This window comes from Stylophora pistillata, chromosome 2 (genome assembly GCF_964205215.1).
Source record: "Stylophora pistillata chromosome 2, jaStyPist1.2, whole genome shotgun sequence".
Classification (NCBI taxonomy): Eukaryota; Metazoa; Cnidaria; class Anthozoa; order Scleractinia; family Pocilloporidae; genus Stylophora; species Stylophora pistillata.
Window position 1 is genome coordinate 39,086,562 of NC_142520.1, and position 25,027 is coordinate 39,111,588.

Sequence of the window (25,027 nt, forward strand, 5' to 3'; positions counted from 1 at the left end):
TAGCTTTTCATTCATGGTGAATATAGGGAAGTGTTGTGTATCCTTTCTGGTTCACCCAGGCTAAAGTCCTGGCATTCAGTGTAACGCCTGAGCGCTTCTGGGATATACAACATACTTCAAGTTTTTTCATTCATGGTCAATACGGGGAAGTGTTGTTTATCTTTTCTGGTTCACCCAGGCTGAACGGAAGTTCTGCTATTCACAGTAATCCCTGAGTGCTTCTGGGATACCTAACATTCTTATTTTCTTTGACATTCACAGGTTAATCTAGGGAAGTGTTGTCTATCGGCCTTACTGGTTCACCCAGGCTGAAGTCCTGGCATTCAGTTTAATGCCTGAGCGCTTCTGAGATATTTGACTTACTTAGCTTTTCATTCATGGTTAATATAGGGAAGTGTTGTCTATCCTTCCTGGTTTACCCAGGCTGAAGTTCTGGCATTCAGAGTAATGCCTGATGTTTTCTGGGATATATGTGAAGAAATTCTTGTGATGCAAACTTTTCTGTTATTTGAGCTCTTCACCTATATCTACAGCAGAGCGACAGGAGTAAATAGTCGTTTGAGACAAAAATTTGAAAAACAGCTCATTTACTGTTAAAAGTCGCCCTGCAAACCGCGACGGGAAGAGAACATCAAAACAAAAAATGCTGCCAAAAAACTCAATAAATAACGGAAGGCAAAACATTGCTGGTACATTTCTTTGCGAAGCTAGATCGTGAAATCTCTGATGCGACGTTTTTGTAGGACGTAAACACACGACGACGATTGATTTCCTGACAAACTGGGTAATATGAGATAATATAAAGTATGAAACAACGCGAAGTAACGCGCACAGCCTCAAGTGATCGATATACCGTATTTCCTTGAATAAGTGCCCACCCCTCGGCCATTCAAACTTATAACTCTGAATAAGCGCGACACCGGAACCCTTTCTTTTTCAGCTTTCATAACATTTTAAACTTTTACTACCTTAGATGAATATGTTGGGAGAGATTCTTGCTTTAAGAGTTATATTACGCCGATGTATTACCTTTCCTTTTTATATGGCTGGCTTCGCAAGCGGTGCAAGATGCAGCGAATTCTGTGAGCTGATTGGCTATTAACCCTTGCTTATTTTTCGTTTTCTGCGGTGGCCAGCGTTGCAGCCATTTTGTCTTTGTGTAACCTGCAGGCAAGCTCTCGCTCGGCTCTTAACGCTTGGCTCAGGTTTGAGTCTTCCTGCTTGGTCAATAACGCATTACTGGATCTACCGCGCTCTATGTTAATTTCCAAACCACCCTAGCGCAGAGCGCTTGACTCAGTATTTTAAGTTGGTGTTTCGGAAAAAGTCAACGTCCCACCCCTCTCAAGAAGCTTTTAGAATATAAAAATTCAAGGACTTTCCAAGGATTGGTTAAATTCATTGGGGGACTTGCCCTGAAATTAACGGACTTGCAAGACAGTACGAACCCTGTTAAAGTTCAAGGGAGTTTAAACTTGTTCGTAACGTGTCATTAAACGAAAGTTGGTCTTTGTCTGTTTAAAAGCTTTGTCAGCTTGTTCAACACCTATCTTGATTTGAAAACAATTATTACTACCCCTGGTCTCTGTTTATTCACGATTTGAATCATCGTTGCGGAGGAGGTAGCGCGAAAAGATTTTCAACACCAGTGCCTTAATCACATCGTGCCTATAATGTCTGTAATCTCTCGCAACTATCTAGAGGATTCAGGCACCAATATAGGTCATCTGAAGGCCAGTGACAAAGAATCTTATGAGTACTGCATGAATATAGATTAAAAAAACTGGAACAGTATGTAAACTATAAATGCGACTTAAAATATCAGTGAGAAAAAGCCGCCATGTATTGTGGACTCTGCGTTAAACAGCAAATGAAATTATAGGTTGTAATACCCCGAGTTTATTCCCAATAACTGGTACCCGGATGCTCAAAAATTACAGCACCAAGCGTCAGCTGTCAAAGATTCCGAACACAGCGGAAAAAAAGTCGTCGGTTCTGGAATTTACTTTCAAAAATCTGGTAAAATTGATTAGAAAACAAAACACTCAGGCCGCCAGTTAAATGTCGTAGTAAATAAGCGTCGCAGCCTATGTTAGTATTAATGAAGTTAACTAAATCCGCAAGCATTGACTAAGAAATGTTTCTTCGACGTGACTGTAACTGCCGCAACACACTACGGGCGAGCGCTTCGTCTTGTCACTATTTTTAAGCGCCGGCCATGTACACTTTTTTCGGATACGGCTTCTTTAATTACCTTTTCACGCCATAGGATGATGACATGATTGTGTAAAAGTTGACGCCTCTATCAGATTAGGAGCGAAAAACGATCAAAAATTTTACCCAAGCAAGCCACTGGTATCCAGCAGAGAATGCAGACTAAAAGTACGGATTCTCTGCTGGATACCTAGACTTTTTTTGGTTGCTAACGGCGTGAGGCTCGTTATGCAACGCCTCAATTCCGTTCCGTTTCGCATATTTCTGTCACGCACTCCTCTTAAATAAACATCCGTGAAATTGGCCCTCACTCAATTAACAATTTGGCGTGTTGAATAATAAATACTTACTAAACGTTTTGGTGTGTCGTATCTTGGATTATTTTTAATCATCGTTGTTTGTATAATATTCATATTTTTCTCGTCAAAATACGGCACAAATCGAAAAAATACTCAGCTATGCTACACAGTAAAACGTCTAATAAGATGTACTCTTACTATTTCTGTTCGGTCTCCATTCACCCAGGCGTTGTGCGCACTCCGATTGCATTGCATTGTGGTAGCGTTATTTTCAATATGGCGGTAAAAGCCGCAGAAATGGGTAGAGTTTGAGTGAACATTCCGTAAAAGTAAGGCCATTTCTTTTTCCTTTCACTATAGGTAAATATAGTTTGATATAGTCCGAACGTGTAGAAGTATTTTTCGTGCGTATTTGTCACGTATTATATCGTTCTCAAGAACAAACGCAAGCACTGCGTTTTAGCATGTAATTTTAGACCGGTTTTCGACCAGATCAAACTCGTTGTACGTCGTAGTTTAAAGCCTTTCAAAGATTTATACGGCCACTTTGATCCTTGTTCAGCAGCTCTGACCAAACGCGCTCAAACGCACTCCAATGGTACAAATGTTTTAGGCATTTTAAGTGATAGTGTTTGAGACTCTTTTGTGGAGCGAAAAGGCCCATTGTTGCGTTTAGTGTGTTGCGTTACATAGCGTTACTACTGCAAGGGCATTTATGAATCGTGTTGTAAACCCACTTTCCTAAGTGAAGGAAAATTAAATAATAGCGAGTGTTGTGGGGTAAATCTTCTATCTTGATCACTGAATGAAGGACAGTTTAATTAGAGCAATGAAAAGAGTCACTTGATCCATGAAAACCTCTACCTTGCGTGAGGCGACACGCCGGAAAGCCAGAAAGTAAAACGCAGTCGACTATTGAAAGGTGTTGGTAGGCCAGTGCGTCTCCTACCATTTTCTAGCGCTTTTAAACCTTCTACTCTCAACGTTTAGCTCTTATTAGGATATCTTTTGATGACTTTCCTTTGCGATGTGATAATATGGGTCAGTTTTGAGGTGTCATAATTCTCTTTGGCGAAGCCGGATGAGATTGTGTTACAGAAGGCAATATTTTCTTTTGTGCCCGCGCTATTTTCTTTGAAGTAATAACTCTAGAGATACGTTCTCAAAACCCTCATGTAGGTTCCTCTACTCTCGAAGGGTATTTTGAAACTCTACGTTTTTACTAAACGTGGAGCGCGACAAATTCGTTCTTAGGAGGCGTGGGGCTTCTCCTTTTACAAATCCCGTATTTACGCTCAGTGGAAAAAGTTCGTCTAGTACAAGGTCTCTTTCTCTCTAATATCCGTTTGCATGTCAAGGGTCAATTCACAGTTGAATAACTCGCGTCTTGGAATGTAACTACTGACTTTGAAATTACTCATCCCGCCATCGGTTGTGAACGTAACTGTTGCCATTTGTGTCGAGATTCTTAGGCAGATTGCAGTTTCGAATCTTTGTAAATAACGTCAGTTGCCTCCTAAGAACGAATTCGTCACGGAAGAATGACAGGAGTCGCACAGGCTCGTCAAACGATTTAACTTTCGAAGGAGTAGCAACAGACAGTGAATCCCCATCACAATCCACGTATGTTCACGCCGCATCACGCTGTCACAAAAGATGTTTACTCTAACGCGTCAAGATGCATATGCTCAATTTTTGTTTTACGACCATGATGCAACGCAATCAGAGTGCGCACACCACCGGTCAAGAGGGGCAGAGGGAAACTGGTAATAACCTTTTGTCAACATGGCGGACGAAGCTGATGAAATAATTCCGAATGTGATCGTGTGAACCGTTATTGGTTTCCTTACCCGTAATAATGAGGTCAGAGTATATATTCAATTTAAAACAACATGAGTGAGCAACAAGCAATTCTGACCGTCAACCAGCTTCAAAAACGCCTTCAATCACTCGGTTCATTCGCTACGAGCATCTTGTAGCCGGCGTGTCCGGAGGGGTTACTTTAACTCTTGTGCTGCATCCGTTGGACCTGATCAAAATTAGATTTCAAGGTGAGGCACGGTATAAAATAACATATTAGGAGACCCCCATCAATTTATTGTGAGGCGAGGTTATTTTGAAAACGGGAACATCAGCAGCGATGTAAAACATTCCTGTCTGAGTTTATTTCCGCACAGATAAGCCTATTTCATTAAATTTTCACCTCTATTTAATGAACGAAAGTTTCCGCACATTTTTATATCAATTTGAACTGACGTGAGCAATTTAGATGATCTTGAAATAATTAAATCTTCTCATATACAGAACTGTTTTGACTTTCGCTTTAGCAAAAGCATTCAAAAAAGGAATTGATTACAGCAATGCTGTGGGAAGTATTTGAAACTTCTCATTGTACGACTTACTGGAAACTTTAATTTACTAAAAACTCTTATTGTTTAAACTTAATGAATGGATGTTTTATTTCTAATTTAGAACACAGCTAGCAGAACCGCACAATCAAATTCAGTAATTATTTGTAAGCGTGCTCAAAATCCCGATAGTGCACGCTGACAGCGTCAGCAAATCGCTTCGCGAGAAATTTTTTGTTTCACGCGAGCAGCCATTGCTAGTGCAGGAAAAAATAATATATTTCGCGATAATAATGGATACACACAGAAGCTTGGCCTACTAGTCGGAAAACAAAGACAATGTTTCAACCTTTTCCCTTGGGCTAGAGTTCTTAATGAGGCAGAAAAAGAGAAAAACAACGGAAAAGGAGACTTGGCATCAGCGCCGTCACGATTCGCTTCAACTGATATTGTTTCCGCTTCTCGCGTCGGATTTGATGCACAATTCCACCGGCTATGTTCTAAAACAATTGGTTCATACTTTCAGCTGTGCATTATCGAGTTATGGAGCACATGGGAAGTTTGGAGAGCACTCAAGAAGCTAGAGTTGCCCTCGGCTATCGCCTCGGGCAACTCTTACGCTTCTTTCATGATCTCCAAACTTCCCGTGTGCTCCATAACTTGATAGTGCACGCTAAAGCATGAACCAATTGTTAATTAAATATCCCTGTATTAGTGTTGGCTTCCTTATTAATTATGATTTAGTTTATGGTGATATATGCGACAACCACTTGTTAGGAATAGGATATCATTTTTACTCGCAAGTTTTTTCAATGTTTTTTTAAATGTTGGACTGCAATCTCCTGATTTAAGGCTTAATATGCAGTGTTTTGGCGGGTGACTTCGTTTGCTTGATTTTCGTTTGACACGTCTTTATATCCACTGATAATAAGAGACAGTTCTTTCCTGTGATTCTCGTCTATTTTATCGTAGTCGTCTAATGAAGATTCACGTACATGGCTTGTTATTTCACAGATGATATTGCGCGGTTGACCTGATTTCTTCAGTTTTGATACCAATGTTTTCCTCATGCTGTGGTTCGTCAGCTTCTTAATCGTCCTGAGACAGGAGGCCATAGATTTCATTTAATTGCCGATGGTGTTTTGTCCCATTTGAACTTTGGTATACCAAACATCTGCTGATTTAGGACGATTTATGATGCTTAGATAGAGTGGCCCTGTGTTCTTCATTCCTTCGGGTCGCTTGGACAACCAAAGCTTGAATAGCCGCACTGGATCGCTTTTTCCGCCATCGGTGCTGAACATTGTTTGTGGTGTTGTTCTTCGCCTGATGGTGAGACCACCGCTCCGTGTTTTAGTGGGACCATATGGTGGGACCTTCTCTGAACTCAACAACTTCAGTTCCATCTTCTCGCTGTCTTATAATTACATCTTCCACGTACGCATCGTAGTGTTCTTGGCGACCACGAAATCCCAGTTGTTCCGTCAAATTTTTAAAGTTGCCATTGGTCAAGACCTTTCCATTAAAATCGCCCAACTGACCTTTTTCCCACAGGGCTGACTCTTCTTCAGATGTGATTGGCTGAGCTTTGTTGGGTCTCTTTCCCTTTCCTTGTTGACGCAGGGAAATTGCTTTCGCATTGAGGATTTCTCGTGAGGAGTGAAACTCCCTCGATTGCACGATGCTCAATGGATAGTTCTTCTCCTTTAGATATCTTTCTATGGCACTCTGCATGATTTTAAGGGATTCTGGCTCGTAATCATCTCCGTCCTTTTTTCTTACTTCGGCGTAAAACTTACTCAGGACTTTGTCAAGTTCTTCAGGCGCCATTGTTTCGATGGAGACTTATTCAAGGTGGCGGCATTGACACCAGCTTCTGAAAACATTCATCCATTGTTTTGTGGAGCGGGACGTATTTTTGTTGGAAGTAACAGACTTACGCTCATGTATTTTATCGCTTGAAATGATGGGAAATCTTGCAATATCCAACTCTTGTAGTGGCTTCTGATTTTCTTCTTTTGTTGTTGACTCGGTGGACTCGGGATCGCGCGGATTTTGAGCCTGAGAAGGTACAAAATCGTCAAAATATTCACTAAAATGTAGACAAAAAGTGGGAAAGTCCCTGGCATGTTGGTCTTCAGCCTGAAGAATCTCATTGTCATCATTCAAAAACTGGATGAAATTAAACTCATCCATTTTGGGGGGAAAAAAATAAGAGTTTTGGAAACGAAAGTTGCAAAATTTGCCAGATGATACTCCTTGTTTTTCATTTTCCTGCAATTTAATTGGTCACTTTAAACAAGCCTTGAAATCTGATTGGTTGTTTTTTTTAAGTGTAAATTCCTCATTGGCTGGAAAAAAGATGCGATTTAGAGCAAAAAATGGTGCGATTTGGGAATAAATCGCACCAATTAGAGCCAATCAGATTACAGGGACCACCAGTGATTTCAAAATGAATGTAATAAAGTGAAATATGGTATCGGTCTTATTTTTGGCTGTTAACCGAACTTGATAGTTTAAGCAGCTTCAACATTTTTAGTGTAGATGCAACAGAGGAGACAAAAATTTGTCATGAAAAAAAAAATGTGTCCTTTGATGTTGTCAGGGAAATTCTAGTTTAGTCTGCTTGTACAGATACTGGTCGTAATGGAAACTTGTGGATAAAAGTCAGCCTCATGCCTATAATTATTGTAAATGTGAGGTGATTGGCTTTTCTGCAAAATGTTTTAGGTTGTAAAATCTTATTGTCCATGTGTTGGTAAGTTGGTTGGGGTGACTGTTATTTCCACAATCTTATGCTGATGATGCATGTGGCAATTTTATTTGGGGATCGTAACAAATTTCATAGCTGTGATTGGCTTATTGAATCACTGATATTAGCATGTTAGAAATGCGGAGACACACCTGGTGATTTTATACGCCAATCACAGTGATCTGCGAATATCACGATTGCCATACCAAGCATACTCGGTGACTTTCGTTTTAAATGGCCCAGTGTGTCGCAGACTTTAATTGAAGTTAGCATGCGGAGTCAACTTCCATTAAGGTTGTCAAAACATCAACTACCAATACCAGGAACAGTCTTTCTCAAGAGTATTTACTGCAAGAATGTGTTTGTAGTGTACATGTATGTGACTGTATGCAATGAAACATTTTTTAAATAAATTTTTCTTAGTTAATGATGGAAGTGGAAAGTTACTCGCTTACAAAGGACTTACTGATGCAGTTAAGTCAATTGTGAGAACAAACGGCTTAAAAGGATTATATCGGGTACTTTCAGTTAAATAAAAAGTATTGTAATACTGGTACAATTTGTGAATCAACTAACTAATTTTGGAGGTTAGCAGTTTTCTTTTAATCCATGTTTACCACTTTCAAAAACTCGAGTATTGCCCTTTCTGCTCACCATACAATGCAATTTTTTTTTCCTATCTGGAGAATTTGGTAATAAAGCAAGTAATGCCCCATTCATTTAAATTTTCTGCCCTGTCATCACCTTTGCTTGACAGTGTGTTGTTATTCTGAGGAGAAATTACTTTTCAAGAAATTACTTTACGCGAGACATGCGCGCCACGCGGACGTCAATGTGTTTACATACCATGGGGGAGAGGAGGAGGGGAGTAGGCTAGCTTGAATAAAGTGCGATGAGAATTTTAAAAAATAACGAAATGATTTAAAGAAAAAAAAAACGCGCAGTGATTCCTATTTTAATGACACCGAATAAAAGGAAAAAAATCTATAAACACGCAGTTCACTTTTCATCCTGTGCAAAGACTGTTTTGCCAGTATTTTAGGTTGTGTTAGTAGTAGTGATAAGGGTTAAAAATGGCTTCAATGCAGTCATTTTGATTATAAAAACTTACAGGACCTTGTTCTGAGTATCGTATTTGCTAGTTATTTTAAAGAATTTCTACGTGTATTATTCATTTTGTTTCTAAAAATATCGAATTCAAATGGAATTGACGGGGAAATTTTATTTTCCTTCACTTTCTATAAAATGCAAAGTCAGCACTTTTCTCACATTTCAAAGCCAGTTATCTCGTAATATTGCGTGGCTACCCCCAATTTTTTTTTTTGTATTGGATTCTGATAGCCCTTGATACGATACATTTTGCTTGCATAGGCATTGGCTGGGGAAAGTTAGATTGATTACGAGGACGCAATACAGGGCTACGAGATCAAAATGCTTTAAGCATATCAAATTTATCATTCCACAAAAGCTGAACTTGAAGATCCTTCAAAACTAAAACATTCAAATATAGCAAATTACGAGTAATTTCGTTCTGTTCTCACAATTTAAAGTATGGAGTGTTTTTTAAAAGTTTTTATAACATAACCAAAGTAAAGCGCGCGCTCTGATTGGTCAATTTAGCGTCCCCCATTTGCCCATGGGTGTACGCTGCTGACGTGAGCAAATGCAAAGACAATTTTTCCGCGCGCGCTTGTTTTTTCTGGTCGCGTAAGATTTGTTAAATAAAAGGAACTCTTTAGCTACAGTGCATCAATGTTATAAATAAAACAAATGGTAAACACCACAGCGTACACTATTGAGTTATGGATGCACTTGGGAGGTTTGCTAAGCACTCAAGAAGCTAGAGTCGCTCTCGGCTATCGCCTTGAGCGACTCTTACGCTTCTTTCGTGCTTAACAACCTCCGCGTGCATCCATAACTCAATAGTGTACGCTGTGGTGTTTACCATTTGTTAATTTTAGGCAACAATTTAATGTGGAAGTAATATGACTGTTGTACGTCTTCATCTGGCACACAATCATTTCTTCTTTGAGTGAAAAAAGGATTATTTTGCTTCAGCGCAAGCACTTACAATGTATTCATGTGGTCTTATACTCAATATTTTCAGATTTAGCTCAAGAAAGGAAGTATTTGGTGGATTTTCCGCCATTTAAGACTCGCCCCTCTCGCTTCTGTGATGGAGTTTGTCACAGCTAATGATCAATGCGGGACAGAAGTAAACATACAAGGAATGGCTCTCAAGCGCTCTGTCTTCAAAAGATGGTCAGTGGCGGCTCCTCGCCTCTGCAATCTCAAATGCGGACAGGAGATCAGGTGCCAAAGCTATAACTAGAATCGAAAATACCAAATGTGTGAACTAAATAGCCGCACCAGGGAGGCGAGACCAGGGAATTTTCTTTCAACCCCTGGATGGTTTTACATTCAGCGACTGAACGGCAAAGGTATGAAATCAAAAGTTTATCTCTATGTTTGGTTGGTATTCCTTGAATTATTCTCTATCCTGGGCCGATCCGGTTCCTTCTCACCTGAAAGAACTTAAAATATAAAGAAACTAAAATATCTGCCTTTACTGCAGCTCCCTTAGGCTCTATCCCTGAATTACCGGCGCTGACTTGTCAAGAAATATAAGCAAGTGAAGGTAAATACACCATGGACAGAAAGTATTGGCTGGATCCAACTAGGAAAGGGAAGGCAGTACTGATTTACCATGTTATGGTTAACGAAGGTAGGTCCCATAAGTTTTGTTTGAGTTATTGTATTTTATGAATAGTTATCAGTATCATGAAAGTATTATAAATTATTCATGTACTATCATTAATATCACTATCGTAATATTTGGTTTGGACCAGTTCTATGGTGGATGCCTCTCGTGAGTTACTCTAACTTAGTCACTTCTTCTCTTTCTAAACTGTAGATATGGATGAATGTAAATTTAACATCAGCGGCTGCGACGTGAATGCAGACTGTACGAATACGTATGGTTCTTACATCTGCACTTGTAAAGTGGGATACACTGGCGATGGACACTCATGCTCAGTTAATTTTGAGGATGATCTAGTGGATGCCTTCCGAATAACTGCCTTAGCATTTTTTTTTTTTTTGGTATATCGTCTCATATCATTATACAGCATTACCCATGCAATGTTTTCGTAAAGTTTCCGTGATGTGCGTCTGGCTTGTTTCAAAGCTGTTGTGTTCATAGATTTAAAAAAAATCTTTGTGCTGAAATATACGAACAACAGATTGTATACTTGTACTTGTCACCACGGATTTACAGGAAATGGACGCAACTGTACGGGTACTAGATTCCTTCCTTTTTTTAAACCCCTCATATTAGAAAGAAAGGTACTGTCATCTTAGGAAGACTTGTTTTACCAGCATGCCTTAAAGAAAATAGCGACGGGTGTAGGCCTGAAGACAATGCCGACAATAACACAAATATATTAAATAAACATTGCGTGATAAAAAATCTTAATGACACAAATCGTTGTATTAGTGGTAAAAAATCTCAACTGGTAGAAGGCAGACTTGATGATTACTAGTGGGTAAGAACTAAGTATGTAAATTTTAACCTGGATATGCTGGAAATGGACAAAACTGTACAAGCGAAGTTAGTCTCATTGCAATCAAATCATGACCAGAATTTTCCAACATGACGCGTTGACTATAATGCCGCGCTATTCAGCCGCGTTACTAGAGAATTAGAAAATATATCACTCATGACCCGTTTAAGTTTAAGGATCCGTCAGGGACTCTTAGGTTTTGTTCTGACTTGTAAATGAAACATTTTAATAACTGATGCATTGTTATTCTGATTTGAACTTGGTCAGTAAACTAAGAGCAGAATCAGTTTATACAAAGTTTGGTTCCAGGACCTTAAACCTTCCTTTCTGTTTAAATTCTTTCTCCGTGTAATGTTTTCTTTCGACAACTTTCTAATTTGATGTCGATGGATGCAAAGGCAGCAATAACCTCTGTGACGAAATTGCAAATTGCTCCAATACTTTTGGGTCTTATAGTTGCACCTGCGAAGATGGATTTACTGGAGATGGACACTTGTGCTCAGGTAAAATGAAAACCTACAGTCGTCTCGAAGTACAATACTCAAATCGTTTCGCACGAAGGCAATGGAGATTTTGAAAAACAAAAAACAAAACAAAACAAACAAAAAAACCGGTTGCTTAACTTAATTCCTGGTCATTCACTTTATTTTTTGTATCCAAAAAGTTACATTGACATACCTACTGCTTCCAGATATCGATGAGTGCAGCAATGGAAGCCATATTTGTGATATGAAAGCCAACTGTACCAACACTAAGGGCTCTCGTAACTGCACCTGCAAGAAAGGGTTCATTGGAGATGGGCAATCATACCGAGGTAATTCAAATTAGCATCAGAATCCGACTCTACATAACAACTATCACCTTAGTAGCTGTTATTCCTTAGATTTTTTAATGCTGTTCCATCTATGAGTTGAATATGCTTAGTTATGTGGACAATTCTCTATCTAGCATTTATTTTACGAAACTCACGGAAGTCGCCTATCTTGTTTTTTTTGTTACAGCTGATATACTTTTCAGTGACATATTTTCGTGCGTTTATTTGTTTGTTTGTTTGGTGTTTTGGGGTGTTTTGCTTCCAGATATCGATGAGTGCAATAATGGAGACCATCTCTGTGACGTCAGTGCGAACTGTACCAACACTAACGGTTCCCACAACTGCACCTGCAGGGAAGGATACATCGGAGATGGACAGTCATGCCAAGGTAAGTTTGAGCTACCATCAGGCGAGCGAATAATGAATCAGAAATACGACCTCGCTCGCACGCAATATCAAAGAAGCCTTAGCATTAAACGAAGCATCTTTAGCAGGAAATATTAATCCTATTAAGCGCTACGTTTTGCATCATGTCTCCTTGCATGTTTATGCAAGGAGTCACAATTATCCGGCCACATTTTGCTTGTTTCAGAGCCATCATATTGGTGGGTTAAGAGATATTTGTGCTGAGATGTTTGTTTACAATATCTAATTCGTAAAACAGAAAAAGGAGAGACCTTTGTTTCATGCTTTGCAATGATTAATAGCATCGTGCAACTGAGAGTGTTCATCCATTTCAAGGTGACAAAAATAAAAAAGGAGTGCAAAATATATTTATGATGTCTCAGATATTGACGAATGTAAAGGAAATCACTCTTGTCACGTGAATGCTACCTGCACGAACACCGATGGATCGTACGTTTGTACTTGTAAGCCCGGATATACTGGAAATGGACACAATTCTACAGGTACTTAATGTCTTTTACTGTGACCCTTCAAATTCGAGAGAAAAGTAATATCCTTGCCCAAAGTGTATATTAATTATATCCTGTCATCAGTCTACGTCACTACGAGATGCACGCACATGCTGCTGGTCAGTGCTCGCTTGCTGGTCTAGATCTTCAAACCATCTTTTTTCAACTTCGTAATGCAAGGAAAATATCCGCAATCCTGCGCTCCTTTGGAATCCTTTCTACAAAATTCCAAGCTTAAGGTACGTGGAAGTCCATGATTTTTTGATTTGTCCACAAATCTCAGCGAAAATATCCTGATGGGCGATTCAAACAATGCCGCTCCTGAAATGAATGAATTGCACGAGGACACCTCACGAAGATCACAGAGTGCCGAGGAGGGCAGCCTTAACAAGGCTATTTTCTCAATTAACGAAAATATGACTAAGATGGCGGCCATTTTTGAGAACATGTGCGACACTAAAGGGCCACCGGCCAAGAAACGAAAGGATAGAGGTGAAGACAGCATGTCAGCCTCTGACCTAGAGTCAGAGGAGGAGGCCGGGCTTTCAACCTCTCATCACATGGATGATAATGTTAAGTTGTATGCTAGCGGTGAATTGGAGGACGACGATGCCGTCAAAGTGCTCACCGAGCGTAATAAAAACCCTAAAAAGGTCACCGACCAGAAAAGTAGCAAAGGAAAGATGCTCAACTCATTGACTGATGCCTATAACACTGAAGACGCCATCGGCGATGATTTGGATGAGAATGTGACAACTCTTGTCAAAAAGCGATGGGGTAAGAAATGAAATCCTAATAAAATCAAGACAATTGTTGAAAAGCACAAACGTCCGGTAAATTGTCCTGAACTCAAACAGATAAAGGTCAATCAGGAGATATGGGCGCAATTAAATGCCCGCCAGCGGAAAGCTGTTTTACAAACTGCCAATCCTCAGCAGCTTGTCAATAAGACAGCTATCATCAATTTACAAACCCCTCAGTGGATTACTGCAAATGCTGAAAATACACCAGAGCTTATAAATAATCTCGCCGATACCATTGCAATGTTGGGTCATGTACAGACCCAGATGTCTCAGTTAAGACGAGAGCAAATTAAGCCTGCACTAAGCTACGAGTATAAGTCAATATGCTCATTTGAAGTACCTGCTACTTCACAACAACTCTTTGGGGACGAATTGTCCAAGCATCTAAAGGATGCAAGGGAAACTAGTAAACTGAGGAAGGTTATAAAACCCAAAAACACTGCAAGCAACCGACCCCAATCGAAATGTGCCTGCCAGGAAAGACTCGTTTCAGGGAGATAGCCACCTTTCAAAAGCCGGGGCAATCAAGGCAAACAACAGGGCCAGAGAGCCACCAAGTGGTAAAAAAATTGAGAGAAATCCAAAACTCGGTAAGTATGTTTACACAAATTTTGCCACTCTTATTGAATTACCTTCATAGCCGATGTACCAGTTTTACAGCTGGGCAGGTGAAATTACACTACTCAGCTTGGACAAAACTAACTAGTGACAAGGATATCTTATCTGATGTCCTCGGAGTAAGCATCCAATGTGATGACACTCCAGTGCAACATAAACTCCCAACAAACAAGCACAATGAGAATGATACTATAAACATTAATCTGGAAGTTCAAAAATTGCCTTCGAAAGGGCTAATTGAAGAGGCTAGCTATTATCCAGAACAAATAAGCTCAACTATCTTTCTAATACCTAAGAAATATGGGACTCATAGACTTATTTTAAACTTAAAAAAGTTTAATAAGGTTGTTACTAACTATCATTTTAAAATGGATTCTCTTGGCACTATAACAAAATTGGCTACCCAAAATTGCTACATGGCAGGCATAGACATGAAGGATACCTATTACTCTATACCAATCAAGCAATCAGAAAGAAAGTATTTACGTTTTCACTGGGAAAATAAGACCTACCAGTTTTCCTGTCTGCCAAATGGGTTAGCTTGTGCCCCCCGGAAGTTTACTAAAATACTTAGGCCAGTGCTGGCCCACCTGCATACTAAAGGGTACATGTCAGTTGCTCACTTGGATGATGTTTATCTCCAAGCGCAGACATATGATCAGTTTATTTTGAATGTCACAGAGGCTATGCTGATTCTTGAGTAGCTTGGCTTCATTGTACACCCTGTGAAGTCTCTTTTGATCCCTTCCCATGAGATAGTAGTCCTTGGTTTTCTCATAAACTCAGTGACAATGACTATCAGACTTATCAATGAGAAAGCAAAAAGGAATATGCGATGCGTGCAAGGATGTTCAGCATGGCAAAATTACCATCAGAGAAGAAGCCAGAGTACTTGGTAAACTAGTATCAAGTTTCCCAGGGGTCATGCATGGTCCTTTATACTACAGACAACTCGAGGCTGACAAAACTGCAGCTCTTAAAAGAAATAAAGGAAATTTTGACTACTATATGACATTGTCACATGGAGCCCTTCAGGAGCTACAGTGGTGGGTTAGAAAAGTCGAAAAGTCCTTCTATGTAATTTACCACCCTAAACTTGAGCTCCTTATAACCACAGATGCCTCACTCTTTGGGAGGGGTGCTCATTGTGGGGAGATCTCAACTGGAGGAAACTGGTCTTTCTCTGAATCCCAGAATCATATTAATCAGCTAGAAATGCATGCTATTCTACTGGCTCTGAAAACCTTTGCAAAAGAAAAGAAAAATTTCCATGTCAGAATAATGTGTGATAATACAACAGCTGTCAGTGTGTTAAATCATATGGGTTCTAGCCATTCGCATAGCTGTAATCTAATGACAAAAGAAATTTGGGAATGGTGTACGGACAGGGGAATCTGGCTGAGCGTTGCCCATATACCAGGAAAGCATAACTTGGTTGCTGATTTTGAATCCAGGAGAAATGAGAGAGAGTCAGAGTGGATGCTAGACAAAGATGCCTTGTTTCATGCCTTAGAAAAATTAACGTTCCTGCCAGAAATTGACTTATTCGCTTTTCGCATTAATAATCAGTTTCCAAGTTGTGTTTCCTACAAACCAGATCCAACTGCTAGTGCTATAGATGCATTCTCATTGGATTGGTCGGTGCTGAAATTATATGCATTTCCCCCCTTTAGTGTCATTCCAGCCTGCCTAAGCAAAATGGTATCAGATCAGGCAGCAGGAATTGTTGTTCTCCCAGATTGGCCAACTCAGAGTTGGTTTCCCAAAGTTCTGCACATGATGGTCAAGGAGAGAGTGCTGATAAAAGCAAGAAAGGAACTTCTGTTTCTACCGAGCCACCCGTCCGAAGTACATCCCCTGTGGGAAAAACTCAGTCTGATGGTATGTCTATTATCAGGGAAACCTAAATCGCATTGGGCTGTCCTCTAGTGCACAAAAAGTGGTAATGGCATCATGGAGGCCTGGTATTTCGAAACAGTATGATTCCTACCTCAGAAAGTGGTCTTGCTATTTGCAAGGATAATGGCATTAACAGATGTCATCCGACCATTACCCAGGCAATTGAATTTTTAGTATCTCTCTACTCTTCAGGACTTGGCTATACTGCTGTAAATTCGGCACGCTCAGCACTCTCAGCGGTGATAATCATTGATGATGGGAGTAAATTTGGGGAGCACCCTTAGTTTGTCGTTGTTTATAAGGGATTTATGAACTTAGGCCTGCATTGCCTAGATACAGCGAGATTTGGGACGTTAATATTGTTTTGGACTACTTCAGGACCATGAAGTTGGCCTAGGAGTTATCGTTGAAATATTTTTCGTTAAAATTGACAATGTTGTTACATCTAACAACTGGCCAACGAGGCCAGACGGGTTCATTTATTTGACATCAATCATATACGAGCAGTTGGGGACATGTATAGGATTACCGTCATGGACAAGCTAAGGCAATCAAAGGCAGGAAAGCACCTGGGGCCTATCGAACTTTTAGCCTTTAAAGAGGACAAAAACTTTGTGTAGTGGAGCACCTGACTGAATACCTTAGTAGAACCAAGCCACTAAGGAAGGAGTATTCCCAGTTGCTCTCAACCTACATCAAGCCTCATCATCCTGTTTCGCGGGACACTGTATCTAGATGGACAAAGGCAGCTATGAAATCAGCAGGAATTGACATCACTGCCTATTCTGCACACAGTACCAGATCTGCGTCCACTTCGTCTTGTAAAGCTAAGGGACTTGCGATACAAGAAATTTTGAAAGCAGCAGGATGGCTCAGCTCTGGAACTTTTGCACGTTTCTATGAGAAGCCGGTCGATAGAGCAGCAAATTTTGGACACACGTTATTGGAGTGAACAATGATTCACATCTGTAGCCCCTTTTGACAATAAATGTCGTTATTGTTGTTGAACTATGTCTGATTTTGTTGATAACTCATGGCACAGGAATTTGAAGTCTCATGTGACACCGTAATGACGTAGACTGATGACAGGATAGAATTACAAAATTAAACGAGACTTACCTGTAAGTTGAAGTTTGGTTGGGATTCTCTCCTGTCATCAGTCCGGAACGAAGGAGTAACATCCCAACCCACCCACCCTTCTCCTTCGTTCCTTATCCTGTGCCATTCACGTTGAAGACTGATCAGCAGCATGCGCGCGCATCTCATGTGACTCCTTCGTTCCAGACTGATGACAGGATAGAATCCCAATCAAATTTCAACTTACAGGTAAGTCTCGTTTAATTCTGTAATCATATCATAATATTCTAAGTGGAAAGGGAAAACATTGTGGGCCTGTTGGCGAGGCAGACAATAATGTAATTCCAAATGCCAGACTGACAGCAAGCAGTATTTTCACTTATCGTGATATTATGCAAGAGTGTGAAATGTTGTTATTCACAAGTATGGTTATTGACTTTATGGTGGGACCGAAAGTCTCGTGACCAGTGAAACAGAATTATATATATTGCAAAGTTGAAGAAAAAAACACTCATCAGTTAAACGTTGCGATTTTTGTGGTGGTTCTGAAAAAACCGTCTCTTATACGGCCTCCGTCAAATGACCACAAAACGAATCCCGACCACACGAGCAGAGCTTTTTGGTAAATGTAGCGTCTCAATAATGGGACAGTAAACGAAACAAAACATGCTGATATCACGAAAGATTGTGATCAGTTAGCGAACAGCGAAACCAGGGTGATATTTACCCAGTGAAATAAGTGATTTCCGCCGATAGGAATGAAATCGTACATGTAACTTACAACATATAAATGCTAAGAAGTCGAAGTATATTGCAAAATTAAAAGCGCGTATAAATACAGCGAGGTTTACTCAACCGATTTTGGCGTCCTTTCTTTGTTTGGTAAACCCTATGTTTCAAACACAAAGAATGTCGACGTGAGGTTTAACACGAATTTCGTTCTTATAAACATGATTCGCAATCAAAGCTAATGACTTATGTTAAACAGAAGGTTAGATCTTGCTGTTTATTGATCGTTTAATTGTTATGATGTGATATTAAGACTATATCCAAACACGGAAAAATTTCGCAGAAAGCGACTTAGCATCCTCTAGGAGTCCCTGAAGGGCAAACGGATCAAACTTAGAATGAGTTAGAGTAATAAGTCGCATGTCAGCGATGTTCCCTCTGACGATCGCGTTCGATAATTCATTAAAACTAAGGGTTTACCAAACAAAGTAAGGACGCCAAAGTTTATTGAGTAAACCTCGCTCTACATATACTATGTCTTAGCTTTTATTTGATGTAAGTTTCACACATAACGTCCTTAGTCAAATCGCCACCGGTGGCGATTTGAATTTGAGTGCAGGCAAGTTTTGTGGTGGCGAGTTTGTTGTGATGGCGAATTGACCGTAAAATCCATCAGACCTCTCACGGACCCTTAAAGTTTAGCATCACATTTCCCTCGTTTTACTGATCGTTATAAAAATGCGAAATGACATACCATTTTTGACAGTTTTCGTTTAGACTTGATGTAGATCTAGACTTTGGTTCGTTCTCTGCTCATTGGCACCACCTTATCATTCTGTTAAACTTTAAAAAACTTTAGTCGCACACGTCGCATTCGTCATGTTGTTCCGCCTGTTACAGGCACGGCATTCATAAAAAATGCAGATTTTTCGAGGACTCCCTCATTAAAAAGCAGGCGTTAATCCAGCGGAATAAGTTGGGGTATTAATTAGTTTTATAGTTATGCGTGTTACAAGGATATAAATTTCAGCAAGATATGTTTGTTTGCTTGGTTTTTTTTAGAGGGACTTACTTCTATGAAATTGTCACGATATTACTTTTACCTCCAGATATGGTTGAGTGCAGCAATGGAAGTAATCTCTGTGGCATTCTATATTACAGTATGTCAGCACATCATCCATAATTGTTTAAGGACATCTGGCCTGAGCAGATCTAGCCTCGACATATTTAAGGTTAAAAGCCCATAAGAGCCGATAATCAATTCTTTTCGATGTTGGTGAGGACGGGGGGCTATAAAGAAAAATCTCTTGCAAGAGAGGATATCCTCCTTCGTTGCGTGGTAATTTTTTTCATTATTCCTTAAGGGTGAGCACGATTTTAGTTTTCATTGTTATGAAAATAAGAAAGGTTGTTTTTGTTTCTAAAGAATCATTGCAAGGAAGATTCAAAAACGTCTTGCTGCGTGACTATCATTATAAGAAATAAACATCACCATTAATATCGAGAACTATGCAGAAATGTGTAGTTGCCTTTCAATAAAACGACTAACATTGTCTGCTGTGGCTGCAAACGCATTTCAAAAAGGAAATTTTAATAACACCACGCTTTTTGAATTAAATAGTTTGTACTCTTCCGCTATGGCGGTTAACGCACACCGCCATTGAAGATAACGGTTATGATTTAATAATGATAATCAGAATTATAATATTTATTATTAATAAAAATTAATATTTATATTGCGCAAATTAACATGTGGATATGATGAAATGCGCATCACAACACTTTTCGGGGGACTTTGGCTGGACTGCATCAGCAGTTTAGAATCAATCGAAGGAAACTTATTTGAAGATGCCCCCTCCCCCCAATTCCCAGTAAACAGGCCAGACCACATCATAGTAATCACGTGAGTGGGTTCTTTAACGTCCCCTGCCTAACTAAATTAACTAATTAATAGATGTAGGAGACGGGGCCTACGGTTTATTCGTTATTATCCGAGAAGACTAGAAAGTCCATCCATTTCTTGATATTATAGAAAGGTAGCGCATTCTCCTCAGTTACTTTAAGACCTTGAGTGTTGGTCCGGCCGGGACTCAAACCATCGACCTCGACCTCCCGCACAACAGTCCAGCGCTCTAACCAATTGAGCTAACCGGGAGGTGGTTTTAAGTGAAGAAGAAAAGAATAACTGACGTTGTGGTAGCCTATTATGATCTTTACCCTTTGGAGACAAATTTGATACACCAGCTCTATTATTTCACTTATGAAAAAAAAAAAAAGAGAAAACCAATAACTTTAAACGATAGCTTTCAAATCAAAGTCTTCCAAAGTTCTAACGATGTACGAAAGCCTTCTTCGATTTTGGATGATTTCGCTAAGCATGCATTTCTCTTTTTCTTTTCAAACCTAGATGGCATGGAGTTCACTTAAGACGTGCAGAGTTTCTCAGTTATCATGCATATTTTAAGAATGCAGACACCTTTTTTAACTTATTTGTACGTCTTTCTTTGTTTAAGTTAATTACTTAGTTGTGTTAACTCGTGTCCACGAAGTAATTTATAACCTAATAATGATACGAAATTATTAGAAAACTGAATGAAATACAAGTAGAAACCCCTGTATAGGTTTGATTTGTGTAAAGTAAATTAAACATTTGCTAGCGAATAGGATTTTTATGCTCCTTATAACTTCCTCATTTGTTGTGGTTCTTAAGTTGCTATGAAAGCATAGACACTTCACCATTTACATGGCAACCGTCACTAGGCCCAAACCGAACATGCGCTCTCAGTCTTGGGCACCCCAGATAACGTGAACAGTCTAGTGGGTCCAGTTGCCCCAAAAGTTGCTTACAGAGTTTCAATTTTTTTCCCTCCCAGCCCGGCCCGGTTGTACATGTGTTTGGCGTTTGTTTTGCCCTCACCTTCCCTGGGCCAAATTCAAGCAATTTCATTTTTTAATGTTGTTACTGGATTGAACTTATTTTGCTAAGAACTGGCTTTGGGTTTTTACCCATAGTCCTTTGTGTTCAACCTTGGCTTGCTTATTGACCCGTGGCCCAGCAAACAGAGCTCAGGCAAAGCAGCATGACCAGCACTTACTTTCAAGCGGGAAGTTATAAGAAGAGCATAAATGGTTTATCTAAGCTGATACTTACTTTATTACGGTACTATTGTCTGCGCTTACATTTTGAGGACCAAAAACGTGTTATTTTTTATCATCCTTCTGCTCTACCGGGTATGTGCGATTCCTTCCATCATTACCGAGTCCTTCAATAGGGACCTTAAGATTTGAGGACGGCGTCTTCTTCTGGGACTTCACGGCATATAAAGGCCTGGGGCGAGGACGCCGTTCTTTGTGCGGGAATTTAGACTTAAGAAAAGGTAAATAAGACGCGAACTTTTTCCAGCCCCTGGTCGAGAATAGCGTCCTTCAGGAAAGCTCCGGAAGAACGTCTGTTAAGTTTTTGCGAGGAAATAATCAATGAGGATGAATTTCTGTTGTTGTATGATGTTAACGAGTCGAAAAATCCACAGTATCTTTATTGGAATTATGAAAGATTTACATTGCAAGATAAAAGTGAGACTGAGTGTAAGACAGATTTTCGCTTCGAAAATTACGACATCCCTCTCTTGGTTGATGTTCTTGGCTTACCTGACGAAATATAATTAAAATCCTGAGGTTAGCTGGTCTCTTATAAAGTATAAAAAATTAATGCAATGGAGGCTTTCGAAATGAGTATTCTTCGTAGTGGGATGAAACTGGCTTTAAAGGTAAGCCGAGAAAACAAGCATCTTCGATATATCTCTTCTCAAGTCGCGGAAACGGCATGAGAGTAACCATTAAATTACCAATTCATGAATAAATCGGTAAACATGGCAAACAGGAGGAAAATGTATTGAGACTTTAAAAGAAAGATCGCAGCGCTCGAAAACTTTTTATTAGGCTCGCTGTAGAAACTGCGAGTTTGACTTCTGATTATAACTATACTCTACTTACATCAGCCGACCTCTCACATGACATGATAAATTGATGCTAAACATGATAAATTTTTTCCATTCTGTTTATAAGGAAAACATGTGGAGTCTACTTACTCGGAACTGGAATCCATCGTCTATCTCTGAAAAAACAAGGACTGTTAACCACAGATTATACAAAATAACAGCGAAAACGGCGATATAAATTAATAATTTCAGCTCCAAAACCAAACAAATACTCACGTTTTGTGCACGACGGGAAATTTAAAAAATGGCGTACTCACCACATCTGAAACATTGTCCCATTCACACACAGACATGCGCAATGTCATTTTTAGGTGAAAACGAACTTCCGGTGGCGTCCTAGACAGGTGACGTCCTCAAATCGTAAGGTCTCTAATTTCTTCTTTCTTAGGGCTGATGGCAAATTTAAAAAAAGTAAATACATTTCTTGTTTTTTCAAAGTAACACTCGAGACAATCATACTACTACGAAAAGTTGCGACATTTATGGATAAGTTCTAAAACCGTTTCACGACTAAAAAAAGAATTGTTATATATATCCTCAAGGAACAAACAGGAACAAGAAATTTATTATTGATAATGTTTTTTTTTATTATTGTTGTAACTGCAACTACGGTAACAAGAAGGCAAATGCTGACAACAGCCTCCTTTTAAGACGTTTTGAATTTCTGAAAGAAAAAAACTCCACAGAAAAGGTGTTGCATCTTCAAAGGTAGGCTAGTTTCTTTAACACTAGTCAACACTCTATGAAGTAAGACACTACATTTAAATAATCTAGAGAATACAACTTCTTCCCCTTTAAAAACAGATGACGTGATGATGATGAAACACCAAATACTTGGGAAACCTATAATAGGTAGAAGAGGAGAATAACCTATATAAATACTTTGACATAAAGCATTAAACAGCGTAACGAGCTTTATTTTGCAATTAGATAGTCATTAAGTCTATTCGCGTGGTACTTTTCAAGGGAGATGCGATACAATAGATAGAGTTAGGAAGATGGTAAAATTTGAGCTTGGTTGTGATGCAAAGAAATATGCTATTCAATTTTGCCAAGGGTTCGAGACAAAGCCGGAAAAGATCTAAGTTCCGACGATGAATCGAATTGGGTAACCATGCTCAATTTTTGTAAAATAGCGGTCAAACGTCGGGCATGCGAGAGGGAATGAATTCTTGCCGACTGCATGCGAATTTCCCTGGCGAAATGTCAAATGAAAACACAAGAAACAGCCGCTTTCTCGCCAAAAAAAAAAGCGAAATAAATATCGAACCGTTCACAGAAATCTTCCAAAGGAAACAAAAGTAGGGAAAAGCATAACTCCAGACTTTTCGAGGACACAGCATGTTCAAGTACGGATATTCTGTTCTTTGCTCTACAAAGAAGTTGTACGCTTTTAAAATATCGTGGCTCACTGTTCGTGTGGTTATGTTTTAACTCGTGTGAGACAATTTGCTTCTGACATCTAGTCATTATCTATTCATTATACCATTACCGGCGTAGGATGTTATGCTGACAAATTCTTTTGCAAATATGAAGGTCTCAGCTTCCGGAATTAATATTTTCCATTTAGCAAAGTAGTGGATCGCATCATATTATAGTGAGTTGTATGTCAGTGCACGTAAGGTGACGTTCTTACCTCTTGCACATAATCATAATTAGTATCACTGCCTTAGTTGGGGGTACACGTTTCCCGTTTTTCCATCTGCTGGATTTAAGGGGTTTTTGTGTCCAGTATCGGTGTGTTTTCGGTGTCTTGGCTCTTTTCAATCATATATATTAAGAGTACAGGACGCCTTTTATTCCAAGTATTTTTATTATATTTAATTTAATGGTTTTCAGTGGATTGCAACAAATTCATAGTTTAACTTATTGAAATCGCCCAGACTTGCTGGGGATTCGCGTCTATGAAATGCTTCACACACTAATAGCGATACGAAAATACAGTAGGCCAGAGTAAAATACATAAAGGGATCCGATTCGATGTGTGTACACTGACTGTAATATGTTATAGCTGATCATTGATTCTTTGGGTCGCTAATACATGCGTGTGTCGTGATGGAGAAAAGCGCGTTATTCCTTCTAATTATTCTGCGCTACGGGATGTATGCGATTCATTTTTATGTCAACAACTGATGAAAAGTCTAAGAAAACCATTTACGTTCTATTTTACTAAATGTTACACTCACGATACTCATACCGCTTCAACAGTTGTAACATTTCTTTCAAAAAATGTCAAACTTCCAAGACTGAAGAAAAAAAAAAAAAAAAAAGCAGCCATTTTTATTGTCAAGGACCAGATAGGAACAACACCTAAATGATTAATTACAGGTTATATATTACCTATTGTCACTGTCACTACGGTTGTAAAACGACAAATGTCGATGGCAGAATCGTTTTTAAGATGTTTTTAATTCCTCAATTAAAAACCCTAGAGAAAGCCTGCTGCACGCTGAAAAGGTAGGCCAGTTTTCTTTGATGCTACCATGTTAAAACTCTGAAAATGAAAGACTTCATTCAAATCATCTGGATACAACTAATAATAATGTGCTTATTCCTTTCTGAAGGTAAAAAGAAAAGCATTATCCGAACAAATAAGATGGGATTCCCGCTCCTGAAGAAAGCGAAAATCGAGAGCGAGAATTTTTTTTTTTTTTTAACGCCGTCCTTGCGGTAGAATAAAATTTTGAAATGGACATTTTATGGAAAGAAGTTACCTAATAATGATACTAAATTATTAGAAAACTGAGTAAAATACAAGTAGAAACCCGTGTATAGCTTTGATTTGTGCTAGGCAAATAATTTATCTAAGCGGATACTTACTTTATAATGGTACTATTGTCCGTGCGTGCATTGTGAGGATCAAAAACGTGTTATTTCTTATTGTTATTCTACTCCACAGGGTGTGTGCGATTCCTTCCATCATTACCGAGTCCTTCATATTCTTCTTTCTTATGGCTGATGGCAAATTTAAGAAAGTAAGTGTTTCTCAAAGCAACACT

The 25,027-nt window shown here is 39.3% G+C and overlaps 1 protein-coding gene, 1 long non-coding RNA gene and 1 pseudogene across 2 annotated transcripts in view; 1 reads left to right on the forward strand and 2 right to left on the reverse strand.

The window, feature by feature from the left end:
- The window catches only part of LOC111346636 (uncharacterized), an 84,593-nt gene that overhangs the window by 30,860 nt on the left and 28,706 nt on the right, over positions 1-25,027 (forward strand). The window contains exons 4-6 of the mRNA XM_088751161.1: positions 10,528-10,647; positions 11,865-11,990; positions 12,256-12,378. Of these exons, the coding sequence (XP_088607287.1) occupies positions 10,528-10,647; positions 11,865-11,990; positions 12,256-12,378 (369 nt within the window). The remainder of the gene's footprint in view (positions 1-10,527; positions 10,648-11,864; positions 11,991-12,255; positions 12,379-25,027) is intronic.
- Positions 5,716-6,749, reverse strand: LOC148739435 (uncharacterized protein KIAA1958-like; annotated as a pseudogene).
- Positions 21,549-23,114, reverse strand: LOC148739436 (uncharacterized). The gene is made up of 3 exons (XR_015997384.1): positions 22,286-23,114; positions 22,119-22,144; positions 21,549-21,678 (listed from the first exon to the last, which is right to left on the reverse strand). It is a non-coding gene; the product is annotated as an uncharacterized LOC148739436 (long non-coding RNA).